Here is a 24,936-nt window from a genome sequence, read left to right on the forward strand (position 1 = left end):
GTGCAAAATAAATGAAATAAGCCACTTCTGCTTGTTAAAGAATGCCTTCATATACATTAATTGGTGATGCATTGACAGCAAGTAGTTGCTTGAGCAACTAAAGAATATTTCACCATTTCAAAGTTTCAGGAATTCAATAATATGTGAACAGTTCAAAAAGAGAATGGAACATGATGTCTGTGCTTTTCAAACTCCATTGCTCATTGTCAAGCCAAACATACCATGGCAATGAGTGACAAGTACTTGACAGCATGATGGCACCAACAGACTGGGACTTGTTCCCACCCAAGTTTTTAGACAAACGGGAAATGAGACGAAGGCTAGATATGCTGAAACACATCACCATTTTTTAAATGTTTTGTTCTATTGAACGTGCCACCACAATAAAGGTATTTAACTGCATGGAAATAACGACAATACACAGTCAGAATTATCCAAAATACAAGTTACAACTCGTGACAGGAGTTTAAGGAACCCAGTTCTAACCCAGTTAGGGTAACTCAGTACAGGAAACGTATGTATATTACACAGATTTATTGCAAAGCCACATAGTAAGACACACACACACCAGTATTTATGAAGAACAAAACAGTAGATTCAATAATGACCATGTAAGAAAAATGGGCTACAATTCATCTATCTTTCACCAAGTAATAAACAGGTAAGTAATAGTCCATCCATCCATTTTGGTCCATCCATTATATTTCTTCTAGGTAGATATTCTGCTCTGTCCATCTATCAGGCACTTGCTTGAAAACGACTGTCTCTCTGAGTGACATGGATTCACATATAACTACATAACTAATCCTTTTATAATCTAATAGGATCTCTGCGTGGATTCATGTAACCTCAACTGTTCCATTTCCATTCCTGTTTTCATCAGCTTGCTTCAGTGGATTGCCACTCTCTCCATCCAGTTCCGCTCTGCAAAGCATGAAAGGTGAAATTAAATGTTACATGGCCATTTGTCCAATTCTGAATACTGATTAAATAATGGGTGACCTTTACTTAAAGCGTATACATATAATGCTGTATGACTTGTTATGAGCCGTTGTAAAGAATCGGTTTAAGCCTTGGCATAGGTATAATGCATTATAACTTGTTATAAGCATGTATGAGCCTTCATAAAAATTCAGTTTATGCATTGGCATGGGTATAATTAAGCAAAAAAGTTCAAGGGGTGTTGTATATTGGCCAGTAACACCATGGCAAAGGGCTGTTCTTATTCACAACGCGAAGTGTGAATGCCTGGAGTGCCTGGATACAACCCTTAGCCGTGGTATATTGGCCATATACCACAAACCCACAAGGTGCCTTATTGCTATTATAAACTGGTTACCAACGTAAATAGAACAGTAAACAAGTATTTCTGTGTCATACCCGTGGTATATTGTCTGATGTGCACATAGCTGAAATGCTGTTCAGCCAATCAGCATCCAGGACTCAAACTAACTGGTTTAGAGTTATGCAATAAGGCCCCACGGGGGTGTGGTATATTGCCAATTTACCATGGCTAAAGGGCTGTTCTTAAGCACGACGCAATGCGGAGTGCCTGGATACAGCCCTTAACCGTGGTATATTGGCAATATACCACAAACCCCCGAGGTGCCTTATTGCTATTATAAACTGGTTACCAACGTAATTAGAGCAGTAAAAATTATTTTTTGTTATACCCGTGGTAGATGGTCTGACATACCACGGCTTTTCAGCCAATCAGCATTCAGGGCTCGAACCACCCAGTTTATAATGCTTTATAACTTGTTATAAGCATGTGTGAGCCTTTATAAAGAATTGGTTAAAGCATGGGCATAGGTATAATGTTTACAACTTGTTATAAGCATGCATGAGCCTTTATAATTTCTTATAATCAGGCCCATGGCAAGTTTTACAATGCATTATATAACTGCATTATTTTTATAAACTGTATTTGTTTCCCCTTTTCTTCACAAGCACTTGATTGTATCTTATGGGCCATATGGGCTGGGCACTAAATGGTGTCTGAAACTGAAATTAAATAAATAATCAATCAATCATATACAGTACCTAGATGCTTTAGACACAGTATTACCAAATACAATTCCTGCTCTACCTTGGTTTTTCTATGTCCTCGATGAACTCTGGCAGGCGAACATTGAGTGTTTCTGGGAGGAGCAAAGCCACTAGTCCGGTACCAACAGCCACCAAGGCATATATCACAGCAGGGAGGAGCTCCCACACAACGTCCAATAGGGCGATGAGGGGAGCGATGGACACGCCTAGCCGACCCACAAAAGAGGTGTAGCCAACGCCGTTCTGCCTGAGGGACCAAGCAAAAAAGTAATTTAGAGTTCAAAAGAGGACAGATCTGTGCAAAAAAATATGATAATCTGGCAGTATAATTAAATTGTAAACTTCACTTCAACAATGTGTGTTATAAGGAGGCAATAACATTACAGAACGTTTAGATATCATTTTTTGTGTAGAACAAAGTTGATTGTCTGTCAAGTAGGAGTCGTGTTAGCTCTATTTGTTACATTTCTATCTGCAACATTGTGAAAGACATTTCACCTCACTGAATTCCAGCCAAGACTACAGGTGATTACATTAAGTGAACACTATGTGATATAGTAGTTTATTGGTCACTCACCGAACTACTGTTGGGTAGAGCTCAGTGGTATAAAGGAACATTATTGTGAAGGATGCTTCGGACAGGCCTTTCCCAAAAAGACCCACGATGGTACGAAACACCCACAAACCTAAGTGAAAATATGAAAACATGGATGACTGAATCTAAGGCTAACAACTCAAAAATACCCCCCAGGGCTCAAAATGCAAGTAAGTAGGTAAGTAAGTAAAACGTAAGTAAAGTGAAAACCCATTATTTGCTAACAATTTTCTTTCAGGAACCAACAAATACCTTGAGGAACAAATATGTTGATGAAGACACAGGTTCCAGTCAAAAGCAGTGTCCCAACCTGTCCAGGTTTTCGGCCAAACTTGTTCAAGAAATAATAGACCATAATCTTTCCAGGCAACTCGATGGCAGCATATATGAACTGTGTGAAGTAGACATTCATGCCAAACCCAGTGATGTTCAAGCTGATGCCGTAATATGTAAACGCAACTCCATACCTACAGGTCGAAGAAAATAAGAAACTTAAGATCAAAAATACTTCTAAAGGATATACATGTAACATTTCCACCTTCAACTAGAGCCAAATCAGTGGCGGCTGCTGATAGGAGAAAGGCTCATAATAATGGCCTATGATATCAAACACCTTGAACCCATTTGTTTGATGTATTTGATACCATTCTACCAATTCCGCTCCAGTCATTACCACAAGCCCGTTCACCCCAATTAAGGTGCCACCAACCTCCTGTGGATGGCCCAATGGATGGCCAAATGGATTATGATAAGATAAGAAGCAGTACTAAGCCATTTTAGGCGTTTCTATTTCTGTGTCCTTTAAGAACCTTGAAGAAATTGAAATTATGACTAAAATAGTACATGTTGCTCCTTTAAATTTGACAGCCAGACAAGTTGGAGAGAAAACGTTAAAGGGAAACTCTACTCAAAACATTTTTTTTTCATTAGTCCAGTGTTGATACAGTCCCAAAATGTTTTGTATGTCAGCAGTCAAGTTTTCAAGATATTGGACTTTCAAGAAGCAAAGTGTCACTGGCCACATTACCGTGATGATGTTTTTGCATGTGGCCAATGATGTGGACTAATGAAAAAAATACTAAAAGATTGTTTTTAAGTGTAGTTTCCCTTTTAAGGGCATTTAAGATTAATTCTATGGCATCAGACCTTGATGAGATCCAAAAGTGTTTTCCCCTACTTACCATAGTATTCCTGTGCAAATGGCAAGTTTCCTTATATTTGGAGTTCTCACAAGGTCCACAAAACCGTACTTCTTCTCCTCATCTTTAACTCTTACTGCATTCGTAAGGGTCTGTGGGCAAAAAATACTTTTTGTCCAACAACGCATTTCTAGGTTTATTTTATTTGCTTACCTAGATGGCTCAGAATAGGTTTTCACCTGCGGATATAAGGTATTAGTTTCACCATTGTCATGAAGCCACGCATGCTAAAATGAGCAGCAATTTCTGAGTATGGTGTCGATATTAGGACAGTGTAAGGGGTGCGTAACTGGTGTCAGGGAAGTAACACACAGGAGAGCAGGACACCGGGGCCTCACTGTGGTGACGGTCTGCGCTGGCTTTCTAGCGCAGCACCGCGCGCTGAAGGTGAAGGTGAACATGAGTGGCGTCCCATGTCTCCGCCGTGCGCTGGAACCAGTTGTCCACCGCAGGAGCCTCGGTCTGACTCTGATGCCAAGGAGCCAGAACCGGCTGATACCCCAGAACGCACTGGAAGGGGGAGAGATTAGTGGAGGAATGGCGAAGCAAGTTCTGGGCCATCTCTGCCCAGGGCATGAACGCCGCCCACTCCCCCGGCCAGTCCTGGCAATAAGACTCAGAAACCTACCCACATCCTGGTTAACTCTCTCCACCTGCCCGTTACTCTCGGGGTGAAAACCCGAGGTAAGGCTGATCGAGACCCCCAGACGTTCTATAAACGCCCTCCAGACCCTCGAAGTGAACTGGGGACCCCGATCAGACACTATGTCCTCAGGCACCCCATAGTGCCGGAAGACGTGTGTAAACAAGGCCTGCGCAGTCTATAGGGCCGTAGGGAGACCGGGCAGAGGGAGGAGACGGCAGGACTTAGAAAAACGGTCCACAACGACCAGGATCATGCTGTTACCCTGTGAAGGAGGAAGATCGGTAAGGAAATACACCGACAGGTGCGACCAAGGCCGTTGTGGAACGGGTAAGGGGTGTAGCTTACCTCTGGGCAGGTGCCTAGGAGCCTTACACTGGGCGCACACCGAGCAGGAGGAAGCATAAACCCTCATGTCCTTAGCCAAAGTGGGCCACCAGTACTTCCCACTCAGACATTGCACCGTCCGACCGATGCCTGGATGACCAGAGGAGGGTGACGTGTGGGCCCAATAGATCAGCCGGTCACGGACAGCAGATGGAACGTACAGACACCCAGCGGGACACTGGAGGGGAGTGGGCTCTGCATGTAGCGCCTGCTCAATGTCCGCGTCCAGCTCCCACACTACCAGCGCCACCAGGCAGGAGGCCGGGAGTATGGGGGTGGGATCCATGGGCAGCTCCTTTGGGTCATACAGCTAGGACAGTGTGTCGGCCTTCACGTTCTGGGAACCTGGTCTGTAAGAAAGAGTGATAACAAAACGGGTGAAAAACATGGCCCACCTTCCTTGGCGAGGGTTCAGTCTCCTCACCTCCCAGATGTACTCCAGATTGCGGAGGTCAGTCCAGATGAGAAAAGAGTGTTTAGCCCCCTCAAGCCAATGTCTCCACACCTTCAAAGCCTTGACAACAGCCAACAGCTCCCGGTCCCCCACGTCATAGTTTCGCGCCGGGCTGAGAAGAAGGCACAGAGGCGGAGCTTCGGTGGTGTACCTGAGTGCTGAGAGAACACGGCTCCTATCCCAGCCTCGGACGCGTCCACCTCCACTATGAACGCCAAAGAGGGATCCGGATGAGCCAGCACAGGAGCCGAGGTAAACAGAGCCCCCAGTTGACCAAAAGCCCTGTCCGCCTCAGCCGACCACTGCAAACGTACCGGTCCCTTCTTCAGCAGTGAGGTAATGGGAGCCGCTACCTGACCAAAACCCCGGATAAACCTCCGGTAGCCAAGTAATTGGCAAACCCTAGAAACCGCTGCACCTCCTTTACCATGGTGGGAGTCGGCCAATTACGCACGGCTGAAATGTGGTCCCTCTCCATCTTCACCCCTGAGGTGGAAATGCTGTACCCTAGGAAGGAGATGCACTGTTGGAAGAACAGGCATTTCTCAGCCTTGACGTACAGGTCATGCTCCAACAGACGACCAAGCACCCTGCGCACCAGGGACACATGCGCATGCAGCGGAGTATATCAGAATGTCATCAATTTATACCACTAACCTCTGCCCGTGCATGTCCCTGAAAATCTCATCTACAAAGGCTTGGAAGACTGATGGAGCATTCATCAACCCGTACGGCATGACGAGGTACTCATAATGCCCTGAGGTAGCACTGAATGCCGTCTTCCACTCGTCTCCTTCCCAGACACGCACCAGGTTGTAAGCGCTCCTGAGATCTAGTTTGGTGAAGAAGCGCGCCCCGTGCATTGACTCAATCGCTGTGGCCATGAGAGGTAGCAGGTGACTGTACCTCACAGTGATCTGATTTAGACCTCGATAGTCAATGCACGGGTGCAGACCTCCCTCCTTCTTCTTCACAAAAAAGAAACTCGAGGAGGCGGGTGAAGTGGAGGACCGAATGTACCCCTGATGCAGGGATTCGGAGACATATGTTTCCATAGCCGCCGTCTCCGCCTGTGACAGGGGATACACGTGACTCCTGGGAAATGCGGCGTCTACCAGGAGATTTATCCCACAATCCCCCTGTCGATGGGGTGGTAATTGAGTCGCCTTCTTTTGGAGAAGGCGAGAGCCAAATCGGCATATTCTGGGATGGGCACGGTGGAGACCTGGTCTGGACTTTCCACCTTAGTCGCACCAACGGAAACCCCTAAACATCTCCCCGATCACTCTTGCGACCACCCCGTGAGAGCCCTCCGTTTCCATGAAACAGTGGGGTCATGACAGGCTAACCAGGGTAGGCCTAGCACCACGGGAAATGCAGGAGAGTCAATGAGGAAGAGACTGATTCTCTCCTTGTGACCCCCCTGCGTCACCATGCCCAGGGGAGCGGTGGCCTCCCTAATCAACCCTGACCCTAATGGTCGACTGTCTATGGTGTGAACGGGGAAGGGCACATTCACGAGAACAATGGGGATCCCTAAACTATGGGCGAACGATCTGTCTATAAAACTCCCAGCCGCGCCTGAATCGAAGAGCACCTTATGCTGGGAATGCAGGGAAACCTCAGAAAAAGTGACATGGACCCAACAGACCCTGCTCTGGACGTCCGTGGGTAGCCAGCAGGGTATCCAACCGAATGGACAGGTCCACCAGCTGGTCGAAGGTGAGGGTGATGTCCCTGCAGGCCAACTCCCGACAGACATCCTCGCGCAAACTACAGCAATAGTGGTCGATCAGGGCCCTGTCGTTCCATCCCGCGCCGGTGGCCAGGGTCCGAAGATCCATGGCGAACTCCTGAGCGCTCCTCGTCCCCTACCTCAGATGGTAGAGACGTTCCCCCGCCGCTCTACCCTCGGGCGGGTGGTCGAAGACTGCCTGGAAACGGCGGGTGAAATCCTCGAAATGGTCCAGCGCCACATCTCCTTCTCCCCACACGGCGTTGGCCCACTCCAGGGCTTTCCCTGAGAGGCACAAGACGAGTGTGGACACTCTCTCACGGCCCGAAGGAGCCGGGTGAACGGTTGCCAGGTAGAGATCTAGCTGAAATAGGAAACCCTGGCAGTGTGCAGCCGTCCCGTCGTACTCCCGGGGAAGGGCGAGACGAATCTCACTGGGACCAGGTGAAGGGGAGGCGAGTAGTGGATGCCCTGGTTGTGCTGGTGGAGGAGCTGGATGAACTCCCTGTCTCTCCCAGCGATCCATGGTTTGGACGACTCGGTCCATGGCGGTGCCAAGATGGTGGATCATTGCTGCTTGCTCCTGGATGCACTCCTCAACCCCTATACCAGGGGCACCTGCTCCTGCTGACTCCATTTTCAAGGTGGGGAATTCTGTAACTGCAGTTTAATTGCAAAACCAATGGCATAAAGAATAACAAACATGGGCACAACACCAATCGCGCACCAGTAAATATGTGCACAAGCACTTACAACAAACAATTCCCCACAAAGACATGGGGGGAACAGAGGGTTAAATACACAACAATGAAAACCAGGTGTGTAGGAAAACAAGACAAAACAAATGGAAAATGAACAGTGGATTGACGATGGCTAGAAGACCAGCGTCGCCGACCGCCGAACAAGGAGAGGAACCCGACTTCGGTGGAAGTCGTGACAGACAGTCTCAGTCTCAGCAGGACTTGTGATTGAAAGATGCCCTGTTGAGACTAAGGCTATCCTAACATGATACCACATATGTGAGCATTAAATGTACCTGTGGTGTGATCTCAGCCATACACTTGGATCTGTTGTTCATCTTGGCACATTTCTCCAGGTAGAAATGGGCTTTTTCTTTTTCTCCATTCGCTAAGAGCCATCTAGCAGACTCTGGAAGCCACCTGCAATGGCACAGATCCCTGTTGACACCAGGCAAGGCCACCAGATGGTCTCTAATAATAATGTTATGTTGTTAGAAACCTTTCCTTTTAGTAGATATATATACCCTTAGTAATAGTAAGGTCTGACTTCACCATTACATCCACAAACATTTCAACAAGTTTTACCTTTACATGTTTTACCACCGGACAAGTTCTAACATTGAACTCATCAAACCAAGTATAACACATAACATCAAAGTAAAATGGGTTGTGTACCACCAGGTAATGACAGCCAAGACAAGAGGCGAGGTAACTGCTACGGTCAGCCACCTCCAGTCGTTCGCAAAGTATGCAATGCTAGCTAGCAGCATGTTTCCACCTGTCCAATCCAGGCTTACTATCACTCCAGCAAATGTCCTGTGTTGAATGTCAAACCATTCCACACCTGTAGATATGTCCAAGAAAGAGAGTTTGGAATTAATTATATTTGAATGTTAAAGTAAATACCGTTTTTTATGCTAACACTTACATCTAATGTAAAGCAACTGATGTTGATACCAAGAAACCATTTTTTTGTGTTTACTTTCAGATTTGTCTCAACATAATTTGCAGAGTGCCTCTACAGTCAAAGTTCACGTTGAACAAGTTGAATATTCATAGAAGCTACAGCAGGAACAGAAAAGATCATTCAGTCATGCAATATATCACTAAATCAATCATCAACCTTTTAATATGAATCATTTATGAAATCCCAGTGTATTTAATTTAACCCAAAATTGAACCAACCTTTTATAGAGGGAGACTATAATAGCATTATACATTTTACCAGACACTCTTGTCAAGAGCATTTACAGGAGCTATTGAGATTAAGTGCCTTGCTCAAGATTTTTCACTTAGTCGGCTCTGGGATTTTAACCAGTGACCTTTCAGTTACTGGCACAATGCTCTTAATTGCTAGTCTACCTGTATAACACTTTAATATGTATAACACGATACAATGCAAAGCACAATCAGGGACTAACTCACTGAGTACAATGGAGATTATGCTTATTCCAGATAGTGTCACTCCGGTGAAAAATCTCATGATACAAAACATGACATAGGAGGTGGAGAAGGCACTGGTAAAAGCAAACACCATAGTTGCTAGGTAAGCCACCATCAGCATTGCCCTCCGGCCGAATCTGTTCAGAGAAAAATAAAATATTATAAAGGCAATTTATCAGTACAGTATATCATAATGTAGAGTATTGCCATATTTCTATACACAATGCAGCTAAGTGAAACACAACAATATGGTATTAAACACTAGACACTATCAGAGTATTTCATTTCTGTAAAGGATTCAATTGAACACCAAAGTCTGGACCTAATATAGTGTATAAGAGGTCATGCAAGAAGTTTTGTAATGATTCCTATGTTGTATGAAATAAAGATTTGTTGGTCTATGGTGTGTAATGAGGAACCAGACACTGCACTTGACATATTTATGAAATTGCTTAATCCAGTTACTAATAAGCATGCCCCGTTTACATTTTTTTTACTGTGAAAACAGTTAAATCCCTGTGGATTGATGAGTAATTGAAAAATTGTATGGTTGAGAGGGATGAGGCAAAGGAATGGCAAATAAGTCTGGCTGCACAACCGATTGGAAAACGTAATGCAAATTGAGAAATCATCTGCCAATTCCTTTAATGATTGTTCATTGGCAAGATTAGAAAACTTCAGCATGACATACAAGCAACAAAATCTGACACTACACATACAAGTAGAACTGATCAAATTATGAAAGACAAGCATTGAAGTCCGTAAAGTGTAGAAGAGGTGAAACAATTATTGCTGTCTATCAAAAATGACAAGCCAGCGGGGTCTGACAACTCGGATGGAAAATTACTGAGAATGATAGCAAATGATATTGCCTCTCCGATTTGCTAGAGGGCTCCCGAGTGGCGCAGCAGTCTAAGGCACTGCATCTCAGTGCTGGAGTCTTCACTACAGACCCTGGTTCAATTCCAGGCTGTATTAAAACTGGCTGTGATTGGGAGTCCCATAATGCGGCACACAATTGGCCCAGTGTCGTTAGGGTTTGGCTGGAGTAGGCAGTCATTGTAAATAAGAATTTGCTCTTAATTGACTTGTCTGGCTAAAAAATACAGTTGAAGTTTACATACACCTTAGCCAAACACATCTGGAATTGTGATACAGTGAGTTATAGGTGAAATAATCTGTCTTTAAACAATTGTTCAACCTTAGTGTATGTAAACTTCTGACTTCAACTGTATAGTTTACATACACTTAGGTTGGAGTCATTAAACACATTTTTCAACCACACCACAAAATTATTGTTAACAAACTATAGTTTTGGCAAGTCGGTTAGGACATCTACTTTGTGCATGACACAAGTAATTTTTCCAACAATTGTTTGCAGACAGATTATTTCACTTATTATTCACTGTATCACAATTCCAGTGGGTCAGAAGTTGACGTACACTAAGTTGACTGTGCCTTTAAGCAGCTTGGAAAATTCCAGAAAATGATGTCATGGCTTTAAAAGCTCTTGATAGGCTAATTGACATAATTTGAGTCAATTGGAGGTGTACCTGTGGATATATTTCAAGGCCTACCTTCAAACTCAGTGTCTCTTTGCTTGACATCATGTGAAAATCTAAAGAAATCATCCAAGACCTCAGAAAATAAATTGTAGACCACAAATTTCCAAACGCCTGAAGGTACCACGTTCATCTGTCCAAACAATAGTACACAAGTAAATAACACATTGGGACAACGCAGTCGTCATACAGCTCAGGAAGGAGACGCGTTCTGTCTCCTAGAGATGAATCTACTTTGGTGCGAAAAGTGCAAATCAATCCCAGAACAACATCAAAGGACCTTGTGATGATGCTGGAGGAAAAAAGTACAAAAGTATCTATATCCACAGTAAAACGAGTCCTATATTGACACAACCCGAAAGGCGGCTCAGCAAGGAAGAAGCCACTGCTCCAAAACCACTGCTCTAAAAAAGTGCCACTGCTCGAAAAAGCCAGACTATGGTTTGCAATTGCACATGGGGACAAAGATGGTACTTTTTGGAGAAATGTCCTCTGGTCTGATGAAACAAAAATAGAGCTGTTTGGCCATAATGACCATCGTTATCTTTGGAGGAAAAAGAGGGAGGCTTGCAAGCCGAAGAGCACCATCCCAACGTGAAGCACAGGGTTGGCAGCATCATGTTGTGGGGGTGCTTTGCTGCAGGAGGGACTGGTGAACTTCACAAAATAGATGGCATCATGAGAGAGGAAAATGATGTGGATATATTGAAGCAACATCTCAAGACATCAGTCAGGTAGTAAAGCTTGGTCACAAGTGGGTCTTCCAAATGGACAATGACCCCAAGCATACTTCCAAAGTTGTGGCAAAATGGCTTAAGGACAACAAAGTCAAGGTATTGGAGTGGCCATCACAAAGCCCTGACCTCAATCCTATAGAAAATTTGTGGGCAGAACTTAAAAAGCATGTGCGAGCAAGGAGGTCTACAAACCTGACTCAGTTACACCAGCTCTGTCAGGAGGAATGGGCCAAAATTCACCCAACTTATTGTGGGAAGCTTGTGGAAGGCTACCCGAAACGTTTGACCCAAGTAAACAATTTAAAGGCAATGCTACCAAATACTAATTGAGTATGTGTAAACGTCAGACCCACTGGAAATGTGGTGAAATAAATAAAAGCTGAAATAAATCATTCTCACTACTATTATTCTGACATTTCACATTCTTAAAATAAAGTAGTTATCCTAACTGACCTAAGACAGGGAATCTTTACTAGGATTACATTTCAGGAATTGTGAAAAACTGAATTTAAATGTATTTTGCTAAGGTGTATGTAAACTTCTGACTTCAACTGTATATCTTCAATCTAAGCCAACTAGAAAGTGTGTTCTGTCAGGCCAGGAAGGAAGCAAAAGTAATACCACTACCCAAGAATAGTGGCTCAAATAGCCAACCAACCAGCCTGTTACCAACCCTTAGTAAGCATTTGGGAAAAATTGTGTTTGACCAGATACAATGCTATTTTACTGTAAACAAATTGACAACAGACTTTCAGCATGCTTATAAGGAAGAACATTCAACAAGGACAGCACTTACACAAATGATTGGCTGAGAGATATTGCTGTTTTGTTAGACTTCAGTGCGGCTTTGACATTACCGATCATAGTCTACTGCTGGAAAAATGTATGTGTTATGATTTTACACCCCCCTGCTATATTGGATAAAGAGTTACCTGTCTAACAGAACACAGGGGGTGTTCTTTGATGGAAGCATCTCCAACATAATCCAGCTAGAATCAGGATTTCACTGGGGCAGCTGTCTAGGCCCCTTACTTTTTTCAATCTTTATTAATGACATGCCACTGGCCTTGAGTAAAGTCAGTGTGTCTATGTATACGGATGACTCAACACTATACATGTCAGCTGCTACAGTGAGTGAAATCACTGCAACACTTAACAAAGAGCTGCAGTTTGTTTCAGATGGGTGGCAAAATAAGTTAGTCCTAAATACTTTTTTTTTAACTAAGAGCATTGCATTTGGGACAAATCATTCACTAAACCCTAAACCTCAACTACAATTTGTAATACATTTTGTGGAAATTGAGCAAGTTGATGTGACTAAAATGTTTGGAGTAACCCTGGATTGTAAACTGTCATGGTCAAAACATACAATAGTAGCTAAGATGGGGAGAAGCTGTCGATAATAAAGCGCAGCGCTGCCTTTTTGCAACACTATCAACAAGGCAGGTCCTACAGGCTCTAGTTTGTAGCACCTGGACTACTGTTCAGTCATGTGGTCAGGTGCCACAAATAGGGACCTCTGAAAATTACAATTGGCTCAAAACAGGGCACCCCAGCTGGCCCTTAAAATGTACACGGAGAGCTAATATTAATAATATGTATGTAAATCTCTCATTGCTCAAAGTGGAGGAGCGATTGACTTCATCACAACTTGTTTTTGTAAGAAGTGTTGACATGCTGAATGCACCGAGGTGTCTGTTTAAAATACTAGCACACAGCTCAGACACCCATGCATACCCCAAAAGACGTGCCACCAAAGATCTCTTCACAATCCCCAAGTCAGGAACAGACTATTGGAGGTGCACAGTACTACATAGAGCCATGGCTATATAGAACACTATTCCACATCATGTAACTAATGCAAGCAGTAGAATCATATTTAAACAGATAAAAATACACCTTATGGAACAGTGAGGACTTTGAAGAGACACACACACAGGCACAGACACACATACACATGATAAGACACACACACTAAACACATGTACAAATGGATTTTGTATTGTAGATATGTGATAGTAGAGTAGTGGTTTGAGGGAACACACTTAACGAAAAGTGAAAAGTGAAAAGTGTTATGAAATGTAATGTCATGTAATATTTGAAATTGTATACAACTGCCTTAATGCTGCTGGACCCCTGATTATTGTAAGGTTTATAGGCTTGAAGTAAGGGTTAGTGTTAGTGGATAGTTGGCTAAAATGGTGTTGAGAGTTAATGAACATCTACAAACCAAACATCGATTTAGGATTTTCCAAATAAAGTGTTACTGATTTATCACTTCAGCACCTCTAATGTGAAAGTTTATGGTACTTGCCTAAAAATAAATTAAGAAAAACATCCCATTTATTGGGATCAAGCTTTCGCTTTATCAGCTGGTACTGTATCTCTGCTTAGGGTCAATGAATGGTTAACACAATGCTGATAAATATGTCCTTATCCTACTTTCCAACTTTTATGTAACACACAGAATTAATTACGAAGAAGAGCAGAGGTGTAGAGAATTGGGATCCTTAATAAATACAAATACAAATGGTTTTAACTATGCAGCTATTTCCAAAAAAATGGGACATTTTTTCATGTATTATCAGTAGTTTTAGTATGTTTTTGTATTTGTATTTATCATGGATCCCCAATAGCTCCTGCCAAGGCCCCTACTCTACTACCGCATATCTTCGACACAAAATCCATGTGTACGTGTGGGTATAGCGCATATGTTATTGTCTGTTTGTATGCATCAAGGTTATTATAGTTTTGTGATTTAATATTTACATTTACAGTTTAGTCATTTAGCAGACACTCTTATCCAGAGCATTTTCATTTATGTGTTGTAGGCCTATAGTTTGTTTTCTTTGGCATGTCACTTCTTGCCACTGGGGGGCAGTAATACATGAGGTGAAGGGCCTGGTCCATGGACTTGGATAGGTTTGGTAAGGTAAGGTTTAAATTATAAATCAATCTGAATGTGACTTGGATTGAAAGGATAAGCGCCTAGACTGGTGCAAGAAATAAGGTGGAAGGAAACTTTCTTGCCCATGTTTACACCAATCCAATGCTCTTCTAACTTTAGTAGTAGATGTAAGGATAATCAAGTACCTTTACCTTTATCTGTCAGATAGAGAGAGGAAAAAACAACAGATGAATGAAGACATGGCACATTTGACATGTTATTTTGTATGTAATATTAAACATGTGTTTATGTAATATTTAACATGAAGCACTGAGGTCGACATGCTTGCTAGACTCATTGTGCTGGCATCTTCCTGCGGACCTGCTGCTCCACAGCTGTACTCTCTGATTTTAAACGTAACTTATGATGTTTTTTATTTTATTTTAGTTATTTTCTGCATCATAGATAATAGTTTCAGTATAGTTAAGTTTTTCAAATGTTTTTTTCGTTTTACATTTTTTTCAGTTTACTAAATTATTTTTCCAATTTTATTTTGTATTTATTTTCAGTTTTCGTTTACTATAATAACCTTGGTGTGTATACGCAAGTTTATGTGAAGTAGTAAGGATTCTTTCTGTATGGTGCATACATACCTGTCACTGAGGAAACCAAATAAAGGAGCCCCACACATTACTCCAATGAAGAAAATGGTGGCTGTCGCTTTGTTCATCCCTTTTCTATCGCATACAAGGTCCCACTTAAAAGAGATCATAACAATAACCCTGGTGTCATGAGTACAACAGAACAGTTACAAAGTGATCAACATGTTCAATGCTTTCCATCTAGAAAACAAAATAGCTGGAAAAGGAAGAGACTTACCTCTGTAGTCAGAGTGGATTTGAAGGTGCTGTTGTCATATACCCATCCATTCTGACAGGGGACTGTAGTTAGGTCACTGTCATTTGAGTTGGACAGGAGGTTGAACTGGGGTTCTGGGAACATCTTGCAGGAGCTTGGAGTCCCATCTTCCTGTACTGGAATACTGACAGTCAGTCTCTGCTCCTGGGTCAGATTCCCAAAGACACCCTCTTCATCCAGAGCGCTGAGGTCACAGTGGTGAGAGGGCACAGCAGCTATGAAGTTATTCAGTAAGAAGTGACATGGCAGGGTCATGCGAGAGAGGCTCTGAATCAGGACGATCATTGTTTGGAATTTACCAAATCCATTGATTTCTGAGAGGACATTGTCAAATTTCATTTTGAAAAGCACTTTGGAGTCGCCAGAACTCCTCTCAATAAAGTAGCAGCAACCACCTCTAATGCTGTCTGCAGAGACAATCCTCTAGTCCTCTGCTCTTCTTACAGTTGGTAATTCATTCTGTGTGTTATATAAAGGTTGGAAAGTAGGATAAGGACATATTTACCAGTGTAACAGGGTTATATTGGTGATTCCCCTTGCCACTTTATTGTTAAGCCAATGGGTTTTGGTTTGAGTTTTGTCTTGCCTTCACCTACTCAACATGGCATCTTATTGGCTGGTTTGCGTAGCTTGCTTACGAGGGGGGATGTTCCAGTTAGAATTGTCCAAGTGAACAAGCACCAAACCAGCGGTAAGTTGTTGGTTGCAAAGCACTGTACATCAAAAGTGATTTTTATACTCTCAGGTAATGATTTAAATGTACAATTTATATCAAATTGTTTGTAAATGTTATTCGAACATCACACATAAGATGCAGCGGTTTTTGGAGAATATTTGTTGTGCATTTTGTTGTAAAGAATTCCCGCCAATACTAGCTAGCAACTTACTGTTTCTGGTGGGGGGGGGGGGGGGGGGGTCATATATTTTGTACAGTGCGTGAGTGCAGAGTTGGATGGTGAGCTGTGCATTGCATGACGTGCAATTTTGTGCTGTTCCTATCAGGTAAATTGTTAAAGATATTATATTGTATATTGTAATTGTATTCTTTTGGTAACTACCCCAGTGAACAAGCACCAAACCATGTTAGAGTTGCGTAAATTCAAATCTGGTATCAGGATAAATATAACAATGAGTCACCGATTTTATACTATGTATTTTTTATTAGCTAAGTAATAAATGGCAAATGCAACTTTCGTATATACGGGCTCACTGTAATACCACGCAGGGCAGAACAGAGAACTGACAAGATGTATGTAAACAGTATTCTTTATACTGTGATAGACAGTTCCAACCCGTCTGTTGGCCTATCACAGTAGAGACTGTGCGTGGTTTAAACTTGCTCAGCCTATTGCAGGCGCTCAGGCGGGTCCCCGCCTCTTGGCGCTTCTGTTGATAGATGTAAGTGTTGCTGTGAAGAACATCCATGCGCTCATGCTCAATACCGTTATCTCGCACCTGGCTCCTGTTATCTAACAAAAGACTGCTTGTTCTGCAACCCCATGCTACTCTGTATTTTTCCATCATGAGAAAGGCCCGTGGCCCTGTAACTGTTAACAATGTTTCAAGTCAGCTATGTTGCATAACACATACATACATCCACACAAGCCAACAGCAGATAATATTCAATCATATATATGGTAATGGCTATAATGTAAAACAGGACCCAACAATCCCCCTTTTTCACACCCCCAAGGGTGTGAACAAAAATTCAGCAATGAATCATATAACAGTTAAAGTTTAAAATACCTTCATGTCCTCCATTCGATCCCACTATGTACTAGATTGGCTACCAGCCACCTAGGAACTTACAACCCTCATGTCAAAAGAGAACAACAGCTCATTTAAAAACAGAATAAAAGAAAATGGTGTTACATTTAAGTCCCCCTTTTGACACCTGCTAGGGTGTCACTCATTCTCCTTTATTTCAGCGGTCCCAACATAGTAATATGTTAATAGCATTTCATGAAAATAATAAAACGTTTAATATTAATAAAACATTATTATTATTTTTTTTATTTTATTATTTTTTTTACAGAAAAACAGAAAAGAAAAATCATCCAAGAAAAAATAAAAATCAACAAGTGATATATGCTTTTGTCTCCTCCTTTTGACAAAAACAGGATAAGACTTTATTGTTTATTGACATGTAAGATATAGGATAACTTTGGTCATGGAAAACAGAGTAAAGCAGAGCAAAGCATTATTATAAACCATCTGGTCCTCTCAGCTACTCCTATCCTGCACCAGGTGGGCACCATGCCACCCAGGGACTCTGAACCTTCACAACAGGGAGAACAAACATACTGGAAAGAAAACTTATCATAAAACAAAAATGTAAAACAAGGAACTGTGGCGGTGTAATATTTATTCTACTACCTCACCCACAGCATACCATGGGTCATCCTCAGTCAGTCCCATCCTCCCCTGAAAGCTTGATTCAGTATCAGCATCTCCAACTGGAGCATCAAGCAAAGGCATCATGCCTGAAGCCTTCACCACATCTGTAACAGACTTCTTAAAACACGGTATGATGCAAGCAGCACAACACATCAATAATAAAAATACAAGAATTAGGGTCAGAAATCCAGTAACCACCATACCAGTGTACTTACCAAACCAGGCTCCCAACCAAGAGAACAGTCCAGACTCCTCCACCCCCGCCATGGTCCTCATCTCAGCAGATAGTGCATCAAGCCCATTAAGGGCCTTAGATATACTACCATCTGGACTGGTGTTATCAGGAATATACGTGCAACATTGTTCACCGAACATCTTACAGACACCCCCCTGACTGGCAAGAAGCATATCCAAAGCAAGTCTATTCTGGAAACCCTAGATGTGGCCTCAAGCTGTTCGGACATACCAGTGAGTGCATCAATCAATTCATCAATTCACAAAACGCTGTTGATTATAGTAGATATAATTAATCCATGCAGTCTGTCTTGCATCCACTATGGCTGGACCTATAACAGGTAGTAAGTGCCAGAGTCCATCATTCCTACCCAAGGCCTGAAACTCATGAGGAACCCACACTGGCACTCCCAACAGGTTAGTGTGTATGTCAACTACATCCTCTGTCCATGAAGCACTACGTCTATGTCTCCCATGGGATGGAATGTTTTCAGGTCCCCTGGATACAGAACCCAACAGCTGTACAGCAGTAACATCAACAATGGTCAGTGGAATTATCAAACTGGAGCAGAGCACACGTACCTTGCCAGTCTCCTCTAAGAATGGGTCTCAGCACTCTTTTGGGTCCACAGATCCACCACACATCAGCCAGACCACTAGTTTGGTTTAGGCCTGTAACTGGCCAAGTGGAATTAATGGTTATGTTACTACTGCAATCAGCTTCAGACAATCTCCCATAATCAATGCCATTACCTGTACCCGTGATGCAACTGTAATTGCCCCCATTTGCCTTAACACCCCAAGGGGCCCGATGAGGAGGTACTGTAGGAAACACAAGGCTCAAAGAGGAACAGAGAGTTGAATTGGGCTGAACCTGGTAAAAACCTCTCAGAATACACAAGCACCCATCTCCTTCTCCTATAGCAAATGGGTGTGTAGCCAGAACAGGTCTGGCATGACCAATGTTTCATGTAACTCATGCAGTCCTTTCTTTTCAGGGTCTTAGCTGTATACCTCATAGAAGACAGCCACAAATTGTCCCTACCATCAAAACCAGTCTCAGTGCCTAATTGATCAATAGCTGAATAGTCTCTAACATTAATTACCTGAATGGGATTTAACACAGTGGTGGTAGGTGGCAGGTTTGGTCCAGGGGTGGTAGAGGAGTGTGTCTGGCTCTGGTTCGTCTGGGACCTCTGTGGTTTTGGCAGCACCTTAATAGAAAACACACCCATCGTGTCTGTCCCGGTCCTTTGTAGTCCGAGGTTGTAAGTGCCTGCATCAGAGAGCTTAATAGTTTTGATGGTTAGTAGGATTTCATCACCTTTACAGAGTTCAACTGTGCTCCCAGGTTTTCCCCATATCATGGAAAACCTATCCACCTTTGTGGGATCCCCTATGCTATACGGACACCCTCCCAATTTAATATAATTTACGAGCCAAGGTTTTCTTGTGTAGATAAGCATTCTAGCCAGTCTGAAGATATCGTTCATTCATTTGTACCAAGGAACAGACAGTCATTGTTCTAACTCTTGACCACATTCACACACATTATATTCAGTACTGGGATCAAGAAAGAAAATTCATACATATACAGTAACATAATAGTATTCTGATTAGTACATATACAGTAACATAATAGTATTCTGATTAGTACATCCTGATTGAAATGTATACATCATTAGTCATCATTGATAAAAATTCCCTTAACATATCCACCCTTTGATTAAATATTACACATCCAATCACACATGTAGTTATATTGTAATATTAAAAAGCCTATTTCTATTTTTATTGGAGATATTTCTTGTCATCAAAACATCACCTAAACATAACCCACTAGTTGCATTCGCCATGACTGTTTCTCAGGCCTACATCAGAATCATAACTCTTCTTATCAGGATTTTCGTTACAATCTTCATAAAAAACAGTCTAATATTGAAACAGGATACAACCTAACCTTCCTAAACATCAAAAATGGTCTCCTCAAACATAAATTCCCCGCAAATGAAGGATCCAGATTCGTCCACTTGTTCTGTAGACATGCATTCAGCACTCCACAGGTCAGAACCTGGAATCCGTTGGTACCTCACCATCTATTGCCATAGATTTCTCCAGAGTCCTGGAAATAAGGCCTCGTACACAGGGAATTAGACAACAGCCCCATAAAACTAAAACAGTCACACAGGTGAATGTAGCCCATAATACAGTGATCATAATATTTTTTCCATTTTCCGAACATACTATCAAACCAATTAGTCAGAGAAGTATCCACCCCATATTTTTCTGCCAAACCGTGAGTCAGTGCTTCGGGCACTGATTCGTCCGGAGCTGTGTTATTTGGGATGTAAGCACAAACATGGTCCAGATAATCACGCATTTTCAGCCAATAACATATCTAATGCAATTCTATTCTGCCAAGCCATCAGGCTGGTTGCTTCAGTCTGTTATGCAAAACCTTTAATAGCATCTCTGGTATAATTGTTAAAGCGCTGTTGATTATAATAAATATAATTAATCCAGTCCACGTTCTTATTGAGAGTAGACCACCCGGAAATGCTTAACTCTAATCCTGCTAGGATCTGATTTCTTGCTTTGAACTCATCTGGCACCCCCCATGGAACCCCAATGTTATCAATGTATACTTTGTCATCAAGAGACCCGGATGGAGTAGCTCTTTTTCCCCATTTGGCTAAACTTCATGTCTTGGTGTTGAATGAGTGTGAAAGGCATTCCCAAATGTACAAGGGAGCATAATCCTGTTCAATCTGCCTGGTAAAACCTCGCCCTGACATCATTTCCCAAGAGTACTGTATCGGGCCAAACGGTAATAATCTCCTCCGGTCACTGTAAAGGGAGTAACCTGTGGATATAAATAGTGCAAGTCAATGCAACTGTCATTATCTGGCATTCCTGCTTTCGTGAACAGCTTTACCATACTGGCCTAACCTCCTCTACCCAGAACTGTACTAGGGTGTCGACCAAGACCTGGTCATATCCATCATACCACAACCCTAGATCCTCCTTCATTACTGTTTAAAGGGTAAGGCGTATCTTTATGCAATACATCCCTCTCTCCGGATTACAGTCAAAAACTCTCACCTTCACTATACTCCACCTCCTTCCATACTGGGTGAGTGGATTCATATAGCCCTCTCTCTCCAAATGAGCTATGACCTGTGTCCACGATCAATATGGGAACCTGCACCGATATATGCCATAATGGCTCAGAGTCCTAGACTGCCATGTAGTTAGAGACCCCATTAGGTCTATATAAAACTCCATTGAGAGATCCTTCCCAACCTCTATTCTAACTTCCTGTCTACCCAGATCTAGGGATCTCTTATGCTTGTTTTGGAACAAAATCCTCATCGTCTAAACCATGGGTCAAATTACCACTCTCCGCATACTCAGGTAGGACGTGCTGTATCAGGAATATGGCACCCACGATAAGACAGCTCAGACGAACAGCTTCCATGTGAAGCCCCACCCTCTCCCTGAGAACACATCACTAGCAAGAGCCAGACACACCTTCACTTCTATGAACAAAAACAGGGGTGATAGGACAGGAAGGATTACTTCATTCGAGAGATGGCCCCCGGAATTCTGTTAATTCCAGTTCTCCTCTCGAACACTGTTTATTGTTCGACAGTGTCAGTGTGTCTTACCCTCCCGCCGTGCGATATGAATCCGGGTAGCTCTTTCAGCTAGCTGTCACCAGGAGTCCTTGGTATGGTCCCCCCAACAAGCCTCTGGGACTGGATTGAGTGACTTCACCTTTAGTTCACCTGCTGTGCATAAAATCCTGGACATACAGGCTTGGTTAACAAACAGTTTCTCATATGTTTTATCTGATTATATCTTTAACTTCTATGCCTATTTGTTAGCTAATTATTTTATTTTTATTATTAGTTTCTTATCCAATAGGCCCCATCCTATCCTAGACCACAATTTACCCATCCCCCTTTTGATACCTGGCTCTGCCTAGGTAACAACCTTACCTACTCTAAATAATGACTTAGGTAAGATTAGTATATTATCCTTCTGTTTTGACATTATCATGTAGGAGCGCCCCTTTCATTCTCCACAAGTCCAATTCTCCCTTTTGTCTCCACTCAGTAACTGTTATCTTTGCTCGTCCTGGCGCCCCTTCTAAAACTTCTCCTCTCTGCTCTCCAACCTTCAAGGTCTCTGCAGTGCGGGGGAGGGCTCTTCTGTCTGCCTTTTCCCCCTATCTGTCTGTAGCTCTTTTTCTTGTGAACAGAGATGGGTCGCCAAGCTGGCACCGTACGAGTTTGGCATCAAGTACATCCCTGGAAAAATAAATGTTGTTGCAGATGCTTTGAGCAGAGAGCCCTTCGTACGACCCAGTGCACTCCATCGCCTGACAAGGGTCCCGTACGAGACCTTACTAGACCTTACTAGCTGAAGCCGACGCTGTGCGCACAGACAGAGTGTTTCGCTGGTCCAGCCACCCCTTTGACAAAGCCTCTGACTCCAACGAAGTGGTCATTAGCTGTCAGGCTACTGTTGACCCCCCATCTGGTGCTTTATCAAGACATGAAGTTGCAGCTGTTCTTCATTCACACAGGTGCTGGGTGGGTGAAGTGTGCTCACATGCACTGCTGTTGCCACAGCTTCCACAGGCTGTTATGCCATCAGAGCAGACCGATGTTGATGTTCTGCCACACGACCTACTGATGAGTAAGCAGCGTGATGACAACGTGATCAGCAAAGTCATCTTCTTTGTGGAGAGGGGGAGAAGACCATTCCGGAGAGAGCGTGCCCATGAGAGTGTTGAGGTCTTCTCAGAAGTTGGGACAAGTTGACCATGAAGATGGGTGTACTGTATCGTGTTTCGAAGAATGTGGTTACAAAGAGGAAAATGTATCTGTATGTGGTTCCAGCCTCAATGAAAGCAATGGTGTTGAAGGGTGTCCATGATGAAGCTGGCCACCAGGGCCAACAGAGAACAGTCTACCTGACAAGACAGAGGTTCTTCTGGCATGGCCTGGAGAGGGAGGTAAAAGCTTACGTGAAGTGCTGCAGGAGATGCGTCGTGAGCAAGACTCCTGATCCGGAAGAGCATAATAACAACTGAGCCTCTTGGACTAGTGTGCATAGACTTCTGGTCTGCAGAAGATTCTTCAAACAAGTCCTTGGATGTGCTCGTTGTTACTGACCACTTTACCAAATTGGCTTATGCCTTCTTGTGTCCGAACCAGTCTGCTAAGTCAGTAGCTCATCAGTTGTGGAACAACTATTTCTGTGTCTATGGGATGCCTCGCCGTATACACTCAGACCAGGGAGCCAACTTTGAGAGCGCTTTAATAGCTGAACTGTTGAGTGTTGCAGGCGTTCAGAAGTCTCACACCACGCCGTGCCCTCCGATGGGGAACGGGTCCTGCGAAAGGATGAATAGGACTTTGGTAAACATGATCCGGGCCCTGCCAACGAGAACAAAGCACAGATGGCCTCAGGCGCTGAAGTCCCTTACGTTTGCATACAATTGTACAATCCACGAGACCACAGGCTTTGCCCCTTTCCTGCTAATGTTTGGGAGGACGCCAAGACTGCCTGTTGACATAGTCTTTGGCTCTGTCATAGAGAACCCAGAAGTTGTCGACTATGACCAGTTTGTTCAGTCTTTGAGGAGAGATCTGAAAGAAGCCATGACTGCAGCACAGGCATCTGCAGCGAAGCAGTTGAAGAGGCATGCTGACCTTTATGACAGAAGAGTCAGAGGAGCACCAGTGGAGATTGGGGATCGAGTATTGCTGGCTAACAAGGGGGAGCGGGGAAAGCGGAAGCTCGCTGACCGTTGGGAGGATACTGTCTACCTTGTCACTGGATTGAATGCTGACAGTCACACTTTTAAGATTCAGAACAGCTCCACTGGACGGGAGAAGACGGTACATCGCAACCTGATAATGCCAGTCAACTTTCTTCCTCTTCACCATGCTGCCGTTGATGAGGGAACAGACAAGTCTGGATTAACAGAGTCTGAGGACATGAATGACAGCCTTGTGGTCTCAGCTGCCATGGACACTGCAGTGGATGATGGTGCTGAGTACAGAACCAGAGTGTGGGTGTCAGAGTTGTCTTCTGAAGGAACAGGTGACACAAGCCTGGAGGGTGATGTGCGATCCTTGGATGCTCAGGATATTCCACCTTTGGATTCCGTGGATGATATACTGCAGCTGGAAGGTCTGCCTTGATCAGAGAGTCTTCAAGAATCTGACCGAGACTGTAACAGTGTAGTGAGTGAGCTAATTGACCAGTCTGCTTACGATATCCATACTGACCTACCAAACGCGGACCATTCCTTACCTGATCAGTTACGCACTGACTGTGTTGACAGACCCACTATTGCAACAGTACACAACACTGTTACCCCTTATGCAGTTGAAGGTAGTCGGGGTCGTATTAGGTCAAGGGCAGGAAGGCTATTTAAACCAGTGTCAAGACTGATTGAGATTATGAATTTTCTCTGGATTATTCTGTACATATGTTTGAGTGTCTCTGTATCTGGTATGTTTGCACAGTGCCGTTTTGTATTTTTATTATTTTTCTTGGCAAGTGGAATTCAGTAGGGGGGAGTGTAACAGGGTTATATTGGTGATTCCCCTTGCCACTTTATTGTTAAGCCAATGGGTTTTTGGTTTGAGTTTTGTCTTGCCTTCACCTACTCAACATGGCATCTAATTGGCTGGTTTGCGTAGCTTGCTTACGAGGGGGGACGTTCCAGTTAGAATCGTCCCAGTGAACAAGCACCAAGTTGTTGGTTGCAAAGCACTGTACATCAAAGGTGATTTTTATACTCTCAAGTGATGATTTAAAGGTGCTGAAGTGATAAATCGGTAACACTTTATTTGGAAAATCCAAAATAGATGGTTGGTTTGTAGATGTTCAATTAACTCTCAACAGCATTTTAACTAACTATCCATTAACACGAA

At 43.2% G+C, this 24,936-nt stretch overlaps 1 protein-coding gene across 1 annotated transcript; it reads right to left on the reverse strand.

The window, feature by feature from the left end:
- Positions 1-593: 593 nt before the first annotated feature.
- Positions 594-15,753, reverse strand: LOC139381579 (solute carrier family 22 member 7-like). The gene is made up of 10 exons (XM_071125222.1): positions 15,311-15,753; positions 15,085-15,188; positions 9,228-9,382; positions 8,478-8,646; positions 8,099-8,222; positions 3,826-3,935; positions 2,897-3,111; positions 2,627-2,735; positions 2,090-2,296; positions 594-924 (listed from the first exon to the last, which is right to left on the reverse strand). Exons 1-10 carry the CDS (start codon positions 15,686-15,688, stop codon positions 840-842), a joined length of 1,656 nt encoding a protein of 551 aa, XP_070981323.1. The 5' UTR covers positions 15,689-15,753; the 3' UTR covers positions 594-839.
- Between the last annotated feature and the right edge of the window lie 9,183 nt (positions 15,754-24,936).

This window comes from Oncorhynchus clarkii, chromosome 23 (assembly GCF_045791955.1).
Source record: "Oncorhynchus clarkii lewisi isolate Uvic-CL-2024 chromosome 23, UVic_Ocla_1.0, whole genome shotgun sequence".
Lineage (NCBI taxonomy): Eukaryota > Metazoa > Chordata > Actinopteri > Salmoniformes > Salmonidae > Oncorhynchus > Oncorhynchus clarkii.

Bases quoted from the DNA above. Each gene is read 5' to 3' on its own strand.
- LOC139381579 (XM_071125222.1), bottom strand. From the start codon at position 15,688: ATGAAATTTGACAATGTCCTCTCAGAAATCAATGGATTTGGTAAATTC. The intron at 8,223-8,477 runs GTACACAACCCA...GTGCCATTGCAG, and splicing joins TTGGCTGTCATTACCTGGTG to GTGGCTTCCAGAGTCTGCTA. The intron at 925-2,089 runs GTAGAGCAGGAA...CATGCTTTGCAG, and splicing joins GAGGACATAGAAAAACCAAG to AGCGGAACTGGATGGAGAGA.